Genomic DNA, 17,425 nt, shown 5'->3' with positions numbered 1-17,425 from the left:
CCTGACAGATGTTAACCCTCAACCAAGATCATTGAAACATATTTATCTGATTATCATCTCATTGCTGTTTGTAAGACCTTGTAATGCAGTATTTTCCTGCTACAATAGTGACTAATTCTGAAGTACTTCACCGGCTGTGAAACACTTTGGGATGCTGAGATATGAAAAGAGCTTATATCAATGTTTTCTGTTTACATTTAGCTTTAGATAATGTTTATTTGAACTGACCAAAAATGTTTGCATGAGAAACACACAATGCCAAGGATGTAGGCCAGATAGAAATGATTAATGACATTGATTGGAGTTGTAGATCTAGGAAAAGATGCTGGGCTAGCCTGGTGCATAATGCATGCTCCAATGCAAATATACTGATCTGCCAAAATGACAACATTTTTAGCAACATAAAACCAGAGAATGCTGGAAAGTTTAAGAAGGTCAGGCAGAGCAACATAAAAATAGAGAATGCTGGAAAGTCTCTGAAGGTCAGGCAATATCTGTAGAGTGAGAAATAAAATTAAAGTTTCAGGTCGATGACCTATTCATCAGTTCTGATGTTCCAGGCTCTGATTTGCAATCAGGTTTAATTCACTTTCTGGCTGTAACTGGAACAGCTCGTACTCATGGAACAAGAGCCTCCTGTCGTCTGGGACCTCAATAACTCCCGCAAGTGCTTTTTGCTGAGCTTCTCATTATTGTTGAGGATAACACCCTTCACAATAGTTGCAGTCACATTGTAGCTGATGCAAAATTGAAGTGATCTGGGGCCGCCTCCTACTGGAGCTGAGTTTCACATCACCTGCCTAAATATGATGTGGACTTCAGCATTGGTGCTTCTATATGGGTGAGTACTTTATTTTGCACCAAAGTACTCGAGAAAGTATTGTTTAGAATGTCCAAAGCTTATTATAGACATCACATTGAGACCAATGTGTCAGCTACTATTAGAAATCTTTGCCAGGGCGAATACTTGAATCAGTTTTGCAATTTTTTCTGGGGCTTGGGAGAATGTCGTCTTTATGTCTGAAATGCCACTGACTACAAGATCTGTATGTTGACAGTCAATGGCACTCAGAATGCAAAACTGTGGCAGAACAGTGACGCAGTGGGTTAGCCCTGCTGCCTCACGGCGCCGAGGTTCGATCCCGGCTCTGGGTCACTGTCCGTGTGGAGTTTGCACATTCTCCCCGTGTTGCATGGGTTTCACCCTCACAACCCAAAGATATGCAGATTAGGAGGATTGGCCACGCTAAATTGCCCATTATTTGGAAAAAATGAATTGGGTACTCTAAATTTATTTTAAAAAATAATGCAATACTGTGTACTAGCTAACAGGCCAGCCCTTGCAGCCAATAACCTGAAAGCTGCTGATCTATACTTTCTGGAACAATTCGGAAAATCTACACGGATCACCAGCTGTAAAACCTCATATACAATTGCCACAAAATTGTAACAAGTTATTGCAAAATGAGGCTATTTCATCCTGAAATTGAATTTGATTGACAGTATAATATCTGCAAAACTGAGGGAAGTTGATAATGCACAATGACATCCTGCCGTTGCAATATTTTAATGAAAATGAAATGAAATTTCAGCATTTTAGCTGCTATTTCTCAGGTGGTCTGACAGTTCCAGCACTGCTGTAACCAGTGCCATTTAGAAGTCCATTGACTTGACTCAATATTCGGTTTTCCAGAGAAATATACATTCAATTTACAATGCAGTTCTCTCGTATTATGGCCCAGTTGCCAACTTGCTTCTTTACAATTGTCACTTTATATTATTTCGTTATCCATCCACTCGACAATCTCCTTTATTTCAAGTTTTGTAGCTGTTATTGGTAACTCAGCATGTTGATCAATGTATGCAAGGTAGATGTTTAACAACCTCTTGTGTTAAATTCTACCAGTTCTGTGTGAACGCTGTGATGTGGTAGTTGAGAGTTACTTGGTCTTTTATGTGCAAGTGTAAACCCAGCACTGAATCTAGGCATTTTTCACACAATCCAAAGGCGTAGTTTACAGATTATTGTGCTGAACTAACAACCAGATGCCATGGGTTCTTCAATGAAACAGGGAATTTGTAGACTTGTACATGAGAAATAACCATGAAATCTGTTCAATTTTGATAGAATCCCAACTGATTCCCCCTCCTTCAGAGAATGGAAACTTCCACCCCTACCTGGCCTACATAAGACTCCAGTTCCACAATATACGGTTCATATAAGATCTTAAGAAATAGGAGCAGATTGAGGCCATTTGACCTATTGCGCCAGCTCCCATTCACCACAATCATGGCTGATATTCTACATCAACTTTGTTGTGCCACACTATTCACATATCCTTCAATCCCCTTAGAACAGGCTTGTCAAACCTTTTTCTTCGGGGAGCCACATTTGGAATTTTTTTCATACTCAAGAGACTCAAGCAAATTTCAGGAAGATAACATTTAGCACAAGAATAAACTGTATATCAAAAAAAGTTGAGGTATTAAGAAAGAAAATAATTTCTGAGTAAATGTAAAGCAATGTCAGCACATTATCTTCATAAATTAAAAGAGAATAAATCATAAGAATGAGAAGGTGAGAGGGTCAGTGTGTGTGTTTGTGTCTGGCTCACTCTCAGGATACACACCCACTCTTCCACATCCATTGAGTGGATGCATGAGCATGTGTTGGTGTGGGGTGATGAGAGCGAGTGAGAAATTTGACGCTGGGAGTAAGGCACACAGTCTCACCCACACACATTGCATAGCTCTTCCATCCCTCACGCACACTAACCAAAATCGACCCCCTACCCCAAAGCCCGCTGCAAAATAGACGATTTTTGGTTGATTTGTAGCATCGTCAGAAATGGCTTAGGGAGGCACTCTATCCTTAATTTAAAAAAAAAATTTAGAGTACCCAATTCATTTTTTCCAATTAAGGGGCCATTTAGCGTGTTCCACCTACCTTGCATATCTTTGGTTTGTGGGGGCTAAACCCACGCAAACACTGGGAGAATGTGCAAACTCCACACAGACAGTGACCCGGGGCCGGGGTCGAACCCGGCAATACAGGCAAATAATTGTTGCTTTGCCAGTTATGCCCACAGCCTGAGACAAAATCTAAAAGCATCAAATAGTCTCCAACTAGAGCTTTCAACAGTGGCATGGAATTAAAGCGAGTCTGCTTTGGAAAAACTATGGGAATAGCATGTCGATTCAGCACTAGGATAAATAAAGGAGAGGAGGTCAATTGGGGATTGGCAGTAGACACCCACATACCATGAAGGTGCAAAAAAGATGTTTCTTTATGAAAGGACAGCACTAATGGTAATAAATCTGAGAACATAAGAACTAGGAGCAGGAGCAGGCCATCTGGCCCCTCGAGCCTGCTCCGCCATTCAATGAGATCATGGCTGATCTTTTGTGGACTCAGCTCCACTTTCCGGCCCGAACACCATAACCCTTAATCCCTTTTTTCTTTAAAAAACTATCTATCTTTACCTTAAAAACATTTAATGAAGGAGCCTCAACTGCTTCACTGGGCAAAGAATTCGATAGATTCACAACCCTTTGGGTGAAGAAATTCCTCCTAAACTCAGTCCTAAATCTACTTCCCCTTATTTTGAGGCTATGCCCCCTAGTTCTGCTTTCACCCGCCAGTGGAAACAACCTGCCCGCATCTATCCTATCTATTCCCTTCATAATTTTTAATGTTTCTATAAGATCCCCCCTCATCCTTCTAAATTCCAACGAGTACAGTCCCAGTCTACTCAACCTTTCCTCGTAATCCAACCCCTTCAGCTCTGGGATTAACCTCGCGAATCTCCTCTGCACACCCTCCAGTGCCAGTACGTCCTTTCTCAAGCAAGGAGACCAAAACTGAACACAATACTCCAGGTGTGGCCTCACTAACACCTTATACAATTGCAGCAAAACCTCCCTAGTCTTAAACTCCATCCCTCTAGCAATGAAGGACAAAATTCCATTTGCCTTCTTAATCACCTGTTGCACCTGTAAACCAACATTCTGTGACTCATGCACGAGCACACCCAGGTCTCTCTGCACAGCAGCATGCTTTAATATTTTATTGTTTAAATAATAATCCCGTTTGCTGTTATTCCTACCAAAACATTTGTCAACATTGTATTCCATTTGCCAGACCCTAGCCCATTCACTTAACCGATCCAAATCCTCTGCAGACTTCCAGTATCCTCTGCACTTTTTGCTTTACCACTCATCTTAGTGTCATCTGCAAACTTGGACACATTGCCCTTGGTCCCCAATTCCAAATCATCTATGTAGATTGTGAACAATTGTGGGCCAAACACGGATCCCTGAGGGACACCACTAGCCTCACGGTAGCATGGTGGTTAGCATCAATGCTTCACAGCTCCAGGGTCCCAGGTTTGATTCCCGGCTGGGTCACTGTCTGTGCGGAGTCTGCACGTCCTCCCCGTGTGTGCGTGGGTTTCCTCCGGGTGCTCCGGTTTCCTCCCACAGTCCAAAGATGTGCAGGTTAGGTGGATTGGCCATGCTAAATTGCCCGTAGTGTAAGGTTAATGGGGGGGTTGTTGGGTTACGGGTATACGGGTTACGTGGGTTTAAGTAGGGTGATCATTGCTCGGCACAACATCGAGGGCCGAAGGGCCTGTTCTGTGCTGTACTGTTCTATGTTCTATGTACTGATCGCCAACCAGAGAAGCACGCATTAATCCCCACTCTTTACTTTCTATTAATTAACCAATCCTCTATCCATGCTACTACTTTACCCTTAATGCCATGCAACTTTATCTTATGCAGCAGCCTTTTGTGTGGCACCTTGTCAAAAGCTTTCTGGAAATCCAGATATACCACATCCATTGGCTCCCTGTTATCTACTGCACTGGTAATGTCCTCAAAAAATTCCACTAAATTAGTTAGGCACGACCTGTCCTTTATGAACCCATGCTGCGTCTGCCCAATGGGACAATTTCTATCCAGATGCCTCGCTATTTCTTCTTTGATGATAGATTCCAGCATCTTCCCTACTACCGATGTTAAACTCACTGGCCTATAATTTCCTGCTCTCTGCCTACCTCCTTTTTTAAACAGTGGTGTCACGTTTGCTAATTTCCAATCCACCGGGACCACCCCAGAGTCTAGTGAATTTTGGTAAATCATCACTAGTGCATCTGCAATTTCCTTAGCCATCTCTTTTAGCACTCTGGGATGCATTCCATCAGGGCCAGGAGACTTGTCTACCTTTAGCCCCATTAGCTTGCCCATCACTACCTCCTTAGTGATAACAATCCTCTCAAGGTCCTCACCTGTCATAGCCTCATTTCTATCAGTCGCTGCTATGTTATTTGTGTCTTCCACTGTGAAGACCGACCCAAAAAACCTGTTCAGTTCCTCAGCCATTTCCTCATCTCCCATTATTAAAACTCCCTTCTCATCCTCTAAAGGACCATATTTACCTTAGCCACTCTTTTTTGCTTTATATATTTGTAAAAACCTTTGCTGTCTGTTTTTATATTCTGAGCAAGTTTACTCTCATACTCTATCTTACTCTTCTTTTTAGCTTTTTTAGTTGCTTTCTGTTGCCCCTTAAATATTTCCCAGTCCTCTAGTCTCCCACCAATCTTTGCCACTTTGTATGCTCTTTCCTTCAATTTGATACTCTCCCTTATTTCCTTAGATATCCACGGTTGATTTTCCCTCTTTCTACCGTCCTTCCTTTTTGTAGGTATAAACCTTTGCTGAGCACTGTGAAAAATCGCTTGGAAGGTTCTCCACTGTTCCACCATAAAGTCTTTGCTCCCAGTCTACCTTAGCTAGTTCTTCTCTCATCCCCTTGTAATCTCCTTTGTTTAAACACAAAACACTAGTATTTGATTTTACCTTCTCACCCTCCATCTGTATTTTAAATTCCACCATATTGTGATCGCTCCTTCCGAGAGGATCCCTAACTATGAGATCATGAATCAATCCTGTTTCATTACACAGGACAAGATCTAGGACCGCTTGTTCCCTCGTAGGTTCCATTACATACTGTTCTAGGAAACTATCGCGGATACATTCTATAAACTCCTCCTCAAGGTTGCCTTGACCGACTTGGTTAAACCAATCGGCATGTAGATTAAAATCCCCCATGATAACTGCTGTACCATTTCTACATGCATCAGTTATCTCTTTGTCTATTGCCTGCCCCACCATAATGTTACTATTTGGTGGCCGATAGACTACTCCTATCAGTGACTTTTTCGCCTTACTATTCCTGATTTCCACCCAAATGGATTCAACCTTATCCTCCATAGCACCGATATCATCCCTAACTATTGCCCGGATGTCATCCTTAAATAACAGAGCTACACCACCTCCCTTACCATCCACTCTGTCCTTCCGAATATTTTGATACCCTTGGATATTTAACTCCCAGTCGTGACCATCCTTTAATCATGTTTCAGTAATGGCCACTAAATCATAGTCATTCACAATGATTTGCGCCATCAACTCATTTACTTTATTCCGAATACTACGAGCATTCAGGTACAGTACACTTATGTTGGTTTTTTTACCTCTGTTTTGAATCTTAACATCTCCAGTTTTACTCCTTTTAGTATTACTGGGCCTATTCACTGAGCTCCCCTCAGTCACTGTACCTTGTACTGTCGCCCTTTTTGATTTTTGACTATGTCTTCTCTGTCTTGCACTTTCCCCCTTACTTCCTTTTGCTTCTGTCCCTGTTTTACTACCTTCCAACTTCCTGCATCGGTTCCCATCCCCCTGCCACATTAGTTTAAACCCTCCCCAACAGCTCTAGCAAACACCCCCCTAGGACATCGGTTCCAGTCCTGCCCAGGTGCAGACCGTCTGGTTTGTACTGGTCCCACCTCCCCAGAACCGGTCCCAATGCCCCAGGAATTTGAATCCCTCCCTCTTGCACCATCTCTCGAGCCACACATTCATCCTATCTATCCTGACATTCCTACTCTGACTAGCTTATGGCACTGGTAGCAATCCTGAGATTACTACCCTTGAGGTCCTACTTTTTAGTTTAACTCCTAACTCCCTGAATTCAGCTTGTAGGACTTCATCCCGTTTTTTATCTATATCGTTGGTACCTATGTTCACCACGACAGCTGGCTGTTCACCCTCCCCCCCCGAGAATGTCCTGCAGCCGCTCCGAGATATCCTTGACCCTTGCGCCAGGGAGGCAACATACCATCCTGGAGTCTCGATTGCGTCCACAGCTGGATGTTAATTAATTATGAGGGAAGAGCTAAGCTGCAAAACAGAATCTGTATGCAGCAGTTAATAAAATGATTCCCTGAGGCAAACTATGTTAGAAAGGATGCACAAAAGAAGCAAAAGGGAATGCCAGTAAGCATTAACATCAAAAAAGCAACCAAAAGTGAGTGAGCAAACGAAAAAACAAGAGTGAAAGGGCAGCTTTGAGTTGAATGACAGTTCAAAAACTGTTTACAGTTGTGGGGTGGCACGATAGCACAGTGGTTAGCACTGTTGCCTCACAACACCACGGACCCGGGTTCAATTCCCACCTTGGGCGACTGTCAGTGGAGTATGCATGTGCTCCCCGTGTCTGCGTGCTATGACCCGCCCTCCACAGTTCAAAGATGTGCAGGTTAGGTGGATTGGCCACGTTAAATTGCCCCTTAGTGTCCAAAAGGTTAGGTGGGGTTAAGGGGTTAGGGCAGGGGCCTAGGTAGGGTGCTCTTTCAGAGGGTTGATGAAGACTCGATGGGCTGAATGGCCTCCTTCTGCATTGTAGGGATTCTATGAAACACTAGCATGGTCTATTTTTGTGCTGTTTGTCTTTTGTAAGTAATAATTCCAGATAAGTAAATACAGGGAAAGTAATCTCACCCACATACTCTCACATGTACATTAATAAACTCAGCAACAGTTATTTAAATTCACTCATACTTACCCTCCAATTCCAACAATAAGTTTTTCCATTTCCAGCTTTCAAAACGAATCTCGAATAAACTTTGCTTCTGAATTCATGAAACGATGATGCATAAATCCTGCAGTTGCTGAAAAAGAAAGATATTTGTGATCTTGTATTTCTGTAAGATGTATGATATTATGTCAATCCTTCAGCTGTCTGTTCATTTCTCACTTCATTACTTTCTTTCCAGAAGAGTATCCAGATCAGTGGTATACAAAACACATTTTTAATTTTGCTAACGTATCTAATAAATGCTTTTTGAAAGTCGATATAGAGAATCAACTCTCTCCATTACTTCATTAAAGAATTCAATCAAATGTATTTTTCTTTAACAAATCCATGCTGACTTTCATTTAATTAGCCTATACTTTTCCAAATGCCAATTAATCTTGTCTTGGATTTTTCTTTGTAAAAGTTCTCTCACTTTGCCTATGGTTTCTGGGGTTTATCTCTTCACCCATTTTAAACATAGGTGTAACATTTACAATCCTCCAGTCCTCTTACCCCACCCCCATATCCAAGGAGGAATGAAAAAAAGTGTGACCAGTCTCTGTAATTTCCACCCTTCGTTCTCTCATTAGAGTGGTCATTAATTGGTCAGTTAAGGGCTTCAATAGGCTCAAGGGCAGGCAGGCAGTCCAATGCCTCCACTGTTCCCTGAGACGGGACTGGGCAGGCAGTGGGGAGGCCAACTGCTGTATTTTATGTGCCCCCCTCAAACCCTCTGGCAGGGGACCACAAAATCATGCCCAATATCTCAGTTGCGCCCACTGCTAAAATGAGAATATGCCCTGTTTGGTATTATTAGATATATGCCTCAAATTTCACCATCTCATTGAAAGCTTTCATTTTTAGTGATTTTTATAATAATAATCTTTGTTGTCACACATAGGCTTACATTAACACTGCAATGAGGTTACTGTGAAAAGCCCCTCTGTCACCTGTTCGGGTATACTGAGGGAGAATTCAGAATGTCCAATTTATCTAACAGCACGTCTTTCGGGACTTGCGGGAGGAAACCGGAGCACCCGGAAGAAACCTACACAGACACGGGGAGGATCCGCACAGACAGTGACCCAAGCGGGTATCGAACCTGAAACCCTGGCACTGTGAAGCAACAGTGCTAATCACTGTGCTACTGTGCCGCCCCATTATTATAACAGTATTTATTATAACATTTATTATAACAGTGTGCAAATAATGGTTTTGTTGAGGGTTGCTTTAGGGGCCGTGTGGTGCAGAATATCTCACCACCAAGGCTTAGGTCCACATTCGAACTAGGCTGAAGTGATGAAAGCTGTTATGAGGCACCAAAAAAACACAACTCAAATAACTCGCCATTCTGACTTGGAACTATACCGCCGTTCCTTCGCTGTTGCTGGGTCAAAATGCTGGAACATCTGCCCTGACAGCATTGTGGGTGTACTAACACCACATCGACTGCAGAGGTTCAAGAAGTCAGCTCACCGCCACCTTCTCAAGGGCAATTAGGGATGGACAATAAATGCTGGCTTAACCAACGGCACCCACATCTCATAAATTAAATAATAAACATCAGAAACAGGCATGATTTGGGAGTTTTCACTCAAGGGAAATCACAATGATTGCCAGTAATAAAAATAAAAAAATACAGCAGTGTCCCACAGAAAGAGCTCAATGGCAAGATCAAAGAATAAATAGAGCTTTGCTGAGTTGATATTCCATCTTATATCTGTTCTGAGACTCCTTGAAGTTGATGGAACAAAAGAACATGATGGCGTTTTTGTGCTAAAGAGTGATTGTAATGTGCATCACAAACCCAACCGATAGTCACTCTTGGCTGTGCTTGGTCACCTGCATTCAGCTTAACCATAATCTGAATGCTTCATAGGATGATGCATTGTTTTATGAAAATTTACAAGTTGTTCGCTACTAAAACGGGCCTACTGATTTGGTTGATTTTACTACAACTATTTACTCTTGCATGGATTTTGAGTTGAGTTTAGGTGATATTTCGGTTAAATTAAAGCATACAGGTTATAAATATATTGTAAGCGCTCTTCCTGTTGATTCCCTTATTTCCCATTTCTTTTACTTTGTGATTATCATTTTGATCCATGGATATTTAATGGGCATATATACCTTCACATCGAGCGGAGGAAGTGAGGAGCAAAAGTTGCAAAATAGTACACAGTGCTACAGGAGACATAGCATTTTGAACATCAGAACTCTGAAAACTATTTCACTTGCGTAGGACCCAATCACTGCCACCAACCAGCCAATCGAACCGCCTTGCTATGATCTCTCGGGTGTCAAAAAGTCTGAGTTCTGCACACCCCTCATCTCCGCAACCTTCTCCAAGATTTCTGCGTTCCTTAAATTCTGATCTCTGACCACCTCTGATTTTTGTTGCTCCACCATTAACACACTTTTGTTTGGCTGCCTCGGACTCAAAACTCTTTAATTCCTCCTTAAACTGCTCTATTTTCCTCTCTCTTGGACCAAGCTTATGAACCTCTGTCCTAATATTTCCTTATGTGGCTCAGTGTCAAGATTTTTGATAGTAGTCCTGTGAAGCACTGTGGAACATCTTAAGATTTTAAAGGCACTACAGAAATGTAAGTTGTTGTTTTCATCCAACCTGGGAAAAGTGTGCCTTCCAAAACAGGTTGTCTTTGCCTGGTCCAGAAACTCTGCTTATATTTATAAAAGATTTAGAACATAGAATATTACAGTGCAGTACAGGCCCTTCGGCCCTCGTGCTTCCACATCCTTCCTATAATGCGGCGACCAGAACTGCACGCAATACTCCAAATGCGGTCGCGCCAGAGTTTTGTACAACTGCAACATGACCTCATGGCTCCGAAACTCAATTCCTCTACCAATAAAAGCTAACATACCCTACGCCTTCTTAACAACCCTCTCAACCTGGGTGGCATCTTTCAGGGATCTATGGACATGGACACCGAGATCTCTCTGCTCGTCCATACGACCAAGAATCTTACCATTAGCCCAGTACTCTGTCTTCCTGTTATTCCTTCCAAAATGAATCACCTGATGTACCATGAATTGGACGCGAGACACAATGAAGATCCAAACTGTGGCTTTAATCAGCTAGTTGTTAGCCCGGTGGTCGACTACAGAGAAAGGCCGACCGCCGGGAAACCTGGGTACTTATACCCCGCCTCGGAGGCGGTGTCTACTTGCCTCTCGACCAATTGGTGAGCAATCACATGACTAGTCCCAGCCAATCAGACGAGAGGCACATGACCAGCCAGAGCCAATGGGGAACCAATGCTCTGCACCAATGGCAGTGCTCCCACTCATATCACCACATTCACCCCTTGTGGAGAAAGAAGGCAGGGAGGGTGTGTGAGGGGAAGGGGGGGGTCCGAGGACTGGTGATATGAGTAGCAATAATCGAAGATATGGGCTGCCCACTGGCTCGTGGCAAAAATAAACAATACTACATACTACAAAAAAAAATTACAATACAGTCCAATAAAGTCCCATGGCCGTTGCATCAGATGGTCACGATCAGCCTGTCGGGTGCCCGTGATGTTCTGGTGGACCGTCGCAGTGGAGCCGGTGACGTCGGGCCGATGGTCGCCCTTGCCTCCGGGAGCGTCGGTCGTAGATGTGTCTCCGTACCCCGGGCCGGTGGTGGAGATGCTGTAATCGGGGAAGTATATGCGCTGGGTCGTGGGGAGAATTGGGGGGGGGGGGGGGGGGGGGGGGGGGGGGGGTGTTGATGGAAGAGGAGAGGGCCGCACGCCGGTGGGTGCCAGGTCCCGGAGCGAGACCGTATCCTGCCGACCGTCGGGATACTCCACGTACGTATTCTGCGGGTTGGCGTGGAGTAACTGGACTCGCTCAACCAACGGGTCGGACTTGTGCACCCGCACATGCTTCCGGAGCAAGATGGGCCCCGGAGTGGCCAGCCAGGTCGGGAGAGGAGATCCTGAGGACGACTTCCTAGGGAAAACTAGACGACGTTCATGAGGTGTTTGATTAGTGGTAGTACAGAGGAGAGACCGGATTGAGTGAAGGGCGTCGGGGATGACCTCTTGCCAACGGAGAATAGGGAGATCTCTGGACCGTAGGGCCAGCAGGATGGTCTTCCAAATGGTGCCATTCTCCCGCTCGACCTGACCGTTACCCCGGGGGTTATAACTGGTCGTCCTGCTAGAGGCTATGCCCCTGTTGAGCAGGAATTGACGCAGTTCATCACTCATAAAGGAGGACCCCCAGTCGCTGTGGATGTACGCGGGCTAACGGAACAGGGAGAAGATGGATTGGAGTGTCTTTATGACGGTTGTTGTGGTCATGTCGGGACAGGGAATGGCGGAAGGGAAGCGGGAGTACTCGTCGATAACACTCAGGAAACATGTGTTACGGTTGTTGGAGGGGAGGGGACCCTTGAAGTCTATACTGAGACATTCAAAGGGGCGGGATGCCTTGATCAAATGCGCTCGTTCGGGGCGGTAGAAGTGCGGTTTGCACTCGGCGCAGACGTGGCAGTCCCTGGTGACGGTCCTGACTTCCTCAACGGAGTAGGGAAGGTTGCGGGTCTTAATAAAATGGTAAAAACAAGTGACACCTGGATGGCAGAGGTCCGTGTGGAGGGAGCAGTGGCGGTCAATCTGCGCGCTGGCGCAGACCTCCTTTTCCACCGAGGAGTGGCGGATTTCGGAAGCGTGGAGGGTTCATGAGAAGAAGGCCACGGGTCTGCCCGCTTGGTTCAGGGTGGCCGCCAGAGCTACGTCAGACACGCCGCTCTCGACCTGGAATGGGAGGGACTCGTTGATAGCGTGCATCGTGGCCTTTGCGATATCCGCTTTTTTGCGGCTAAAGGCCTGGCGGGCCTCCATCGACAGGGGAAAGGAGGTGGACTGGATGAGGGGGCGGGCTTTGTCGGCGTAGTTGGGGACCCACTGGGCGTAATAGGAGAAGAAGCCCAGGCAGCGTTTGAGGGATTTGAGGGAGTTGGGGAGAGGGAGTTCCATCAGGGGGCGCATGTGTTCGGGATCGGGGCCTATCACTCCGTTACGCACTACGTAGCCAAGGATGGCTAGACACGCACTTATCCTTATTGTAGGTTAGATTAAGGAGTTTCGCGGTCTAGAGGAATTTTTGAAGGTTGGTGTCATGGTCCTGCTGGTCGTGGCCGCAGATGGTGACGTTATCGAGGTACGGGAAGGTAGCCCGTAACCCATGCTTGTCGACCATTCGGTCCATCTCCCGTTGGAAGACCGAGACCCCATTTGTGACACCGAATGGAACCCTGAGGAAGTGGTAGAGGCGCCCATCTGCCTCAAACGCGGTGTACTTGCGGTCACTCACGCGGATGGGGAGCTGGTGGTAGGCAGATTTAAGGTCCACCGTGGAAAAGACTTTGCATTTCGCGATCCTGTTAACCAGGTCAGAAATACGGGGGAGAGGGTACGCGTCCAGCTGCGTAAACCTGTTGATGGTCTGACTGTAATCAATGACCATCCGGTTTTCCTCCCCAGTCCGTACTACCAGCACTTGGGCTCGCCAGGGACTGTTGCTGGCCTCGATAACTCCTTCCTTAAGGAGCCTCTGGATCTCGGACCCGATGAAGGCCCAGTCCTGGGCACTGTATCGTCTGCTCCGAGTGGCGACAGGTTTACAATCTGGGGTGAGATTAGCAAACAAGGAAGGTGGGTCCACTTTGAGGGACGCAAGGCTGCAGACAGTAAGGGGGGGGGAATAGGACCGCCGAATTGGAAGGTTAAGCTCTGGAGGTTGCACTGGAAATCCAGGCCCAAGAGTGCTGGAGCACATAGACAGGGGAGAATGAGGAGTTTGAAGTTTTTGAAAACCCTCCCCTGGACCGTGAGGTCCGCTATGCAGCACCCGGTGATTTGGACGGAGTGCGAACCCAAGGCCAATTCGATTTTATGCTTAACTGGGTGGATAGGGAGCGCACAGCGTCTTACCGTGTCAGGGTGGACGAAACTTTCCGTGCTCCCGGAGTCCAGTAGGCATTTTGTCTTGTGTCCGTTGAGCTGGATTGTTGTCGTAGTCTTGGCGAGCGAGCGTGGTCGCGACTGGTCGAGAGTGATGGAAGCAAGTCGTGGCGGGAGTTCCAGGTCATCCCCGGTTGCAGAGTAATCGCTGGCAGGGCCTTCCATGTTGGCCCAAGATGGCGGCGACCATGACCCGCACGTGGAATCGGGGTCCCAAGATGGTGGCGCCCAGGACCCGCACGTGGAGCCGGGGCCCCAAGATGGTGGCACCCATGACCCGCACGTGGCGTCCGGGGCCCAAGATGGCGGCGCCCAAGGGGACCTCGTGGTAGCTGGGGGCAGTGTTAGTGGCGTCTGCGGGCCGGTCGGAGCAGCTGGGAGCGCGGGTCGGGAGGAACGTGGGCCTGTTGTGGGGGCCGGGAGGCGGGCTGGAGAGGTCGGTGCGCGGCGCGGGGCCCTGGGGTGGCCCGGGGGGGGGGGGGGGGGGATCCGCGGTCGCTGTGCGGAACAGCAACGTCCGACTTGGTCTGGCAGACCACCGCGTAGTGGCCCTTCTTCCCGCAGCTCTTAGACAGAGCTGAGCGGGCCGGGCAGCGCGGGCGGGGGTGCTTGGAGAAGCCACAAAAATAGCAGCGGGGCCCCGATAGCTTCTCGGAGCGTCCCGCAGCGCAGGTCTGGGGGGGGGTCGGGGTCAGCGGAGGACGGGGGTGGCGCATGCCACGATGTCCAGGGGGTTGCTGCGGTGGCGTATGCGCGAGCGTTCAGGTCAGCGACCCCCAGGGAGGTTGCAAGGGTCCGCGCCTCAGCTAGGCTGAGGGTGTTCTTCGCCAGCAATCGTTGGCGGATAGAGGAGGATTGAATGCCGGCAAAATAAGCGTCTCTAATTAAAAGTTCCATGTGCTCGGTCGCCGAAACGTGGGGACAGGCGCACATTCTCCCTAGAGCTGTGAGGGCCTGGTAGAATACGTCGAGTGACTCACCAGGGAACTGCTGTCTAGTCGTCAGGAGATGCCATGTGTATACTTCGTTGACCGGCCGGAGAAAGTGTCCTTTCAGGATATCCATGGCCGCATCATAATCGCTTTTGTCCTCAATCATTGAATATACCGCCGTGCCCACGCACGAGTGGAGGATGTGGAGTTTCCGCTCCTTGGTGGGTTTGCTGGCTGCCGTTGTCAGGTAACTGTTGAAACACGCCTGCCAATGTTTAAAGATTGCAGGCGCATTTGAGGCATGCGGGCTGGTGCGGAGGCAGTCAGGTTTGATGCGTAGCTCCATTCCAAAATTCTAGCTGATTAAATTGATGTACCATCAATTGGACGCGAGACACGATGAAGATCCAAACTGTGGCTTTATTCAGCTAGTTGTTAGCCCGGTGGTCGACTACAGAGAAAGGCCGACCCCCGGGAAACCTGGGTACTTATACCCCGCCTCGGAGGCGGTGTCTACTTGCCTCTCGACCAATTGGTGAGCAGTCACATGACTAGTCCCAGCCAATCAGACAAGAGGCACATGACCAGCCAGAGCCAATGGGGAACCAATGCTCTGCACCAATGACAGTGCTTCCACTCATATCACCACATCACCTCACACTTTTCTGCATTAAACTCCTTTTGCCACCTGTCAGCCCAGCTCTGAAGCTTATCTATGTCCCTCTGTAACTTGTAACATCCTTCTGTACTGTCCACAACTCCACCGACTTGTGTCATCTGCAAATTTACTCACACATCCTTCTACGCCCTCCTCCAGGTCATTTATAAAAATGACAAACAACAGCGGCCCCAAAACAGATCCTTGTGGTACACCACTAGTAACTGGACACCAGTCAGAACATTTCCCATCAACCACCACCCTTTGTCTTCTATCAGCTAGCCAATTTCTGATCCAAACTGCTAAATCACTCTGAATCCCATGCCTCTGGGTTTTTTGCAATAGCATACCGTGGGGAACCTTATCAAACGCTTTACTGAAATCCATATGCACCACATCAACTGCTTTACCCTCATCCACCTGTTTGGTCACCTTCTTGAAGAACTCAATGAGGTTTGTGAGGCACGACCTACCGTTCACAAAACCATGTTGACTATCTCTAATCAAATTATTCCTTTCCAGATGATTATACATCCTATCTCTTATAAACCTTTCCAAGACTTTTCCCACAACAGAAGTAAGGCTCACTGGTCTATAGTTACCGGGGTTATCTCTACTCTTCACAAACTAGCTCCTCCAAATCTCAAATTGTTAATCAGGATGCAACAGTAACACCCCATCTCATCAAAGGCTATTTTTGCTGGAAAGTTACTACTGTATTAACAATGAAACGAACTTTGGCTAGTTAACTCCTGAATAACAGTAGATTTTAAGAGTGAAGTCTGCACCCATGCAGAGTTTCTCCATACAGCTGAATTGATAACATTGGGAAGATTGTTCAGCTGAATCAATAGATTTCTCAAAAAGCTCAAACTTTCATCAGGAAACATATTAGGGGAATTTCAGATACACATTGGGGAGGTGAAACTGTATACATCAGGACAATGATTTTTTTGTGATCTTTATAACAGTCTATTTAACTTATTTCTAGCACGGAGTATGAGCTTGTTTCAGTTAACAGCATTCTTATCTTGGGAGTCAAAAGATCGTCGACTAATCCAACCCCCTCCTCCATACAGAATTTAAGATTAAGACTGGAGTTGACATTTCAATGGAGCACTGTGGGTATTTTGTACTTTTGGAAATATCATCCTTGACATGAGATGTTAAACCAAAGTTGTGTTCGGATGAACCCTTCCAATTTTATTTGTTGTAAATTACCCTGGCACCCTGAATACAGATAGGGAACCATGCTGATTTCCAACTGGATTTTCCTGATATTAATGACCTCCGAGACCTTGGTATACAGGGCACAATTTTAAACTTTCTGGATGATATGAAACTTGGAGTCATTGTAAATTTTGAGGATCATCATGTAGGACTTCAAAAGGACATAGATAAGTTGATGGAATGGGTGGGAAAGTGGCAGATGAAGTTCAATATGGAGAAATGTGAAATTATTCTGTTTTAACCCCAATGGAGGTCCAGAGATCAGACAATACGATTTCCCATGACCTCCCCGGAATATGAACGTCTTATTTAAGGGGGCGGGGCTTCCCCTCTCAAGGAGAGCCCCTATTGTATAAACCCTCCGGCCCAGGTGCAGGTTGGGGAAGGAGACCCTCAGGGGAATGGAGGAGTATTAGAATTGTATTGAAATGAACCTCATTCGTTATTTCTACTATCGTCTCTGTGTTCTACTTATCACGGATTCAACACTGGTGACGAGGATTCAGTGGAGCTGCCATCGACACCGGTTGCTACGAGGCCAGTCCACCTAGTCTAGGCTTCAGGAGACCCTACTACTAACTGCCAAAATGCCGCACATAGGAAAGCTGGAACTTGGGGGCAATATGTGGAACACATGAACTTTCTTTTTTAATAAGTGCAACTACCAGCGATGGGAGACAAATTTGATGTTACTAACCGC

General features: G+C 46.4%; 1 protein-coding gene across 10 annotated transcripts in view; it reads right to left on the bottom strand.

Annotated features, from left to right (window-relative positions):
- Positions 1–17,425, bottom strand: part of LOC119970394 (nicotinamide riboside kinase 1-like) — a 55,280-nt gene that overhangs the window by 21,185 nt on the left and 16,670 nt on the right. For all 10 annotated transcript variants that reach the window (XM_038804939.1, XM_038804943.1, XM_038804938.1 and 7 more), the window contains one exon: positions 7,913–8,018. In XM_038804939.1, coding sequence (XP_038660867.1) covers positions 7,913–7,941 — 29 coding nt within the window. In that variant the 5' untranslated portion in view covers positions 7,942–8,018. The remainder of the gene's footprint in view (positions 1–7,912; positions 8,019–17,425) is intronic.

The sequence above is a fragment of the Scyliorhinus canicula genome, chromosome 8 (genome assembly GCF_902713615.1).
Source record: "Scyliorhinus canicula chromosome 8, sScyCan1.1, whole genome shotgun sequence".
Taxonomy (NCBI): Eukaryota; Metazoa; Chordata; class Chondrichthyes; order Carcharhiniformes; family Scyliorhinidae; genus Scyliorhinus; species Scyliorhinus canicula.
This window is presented reverse-complemented; position numbering and strand designations above follow the sequence as displayed.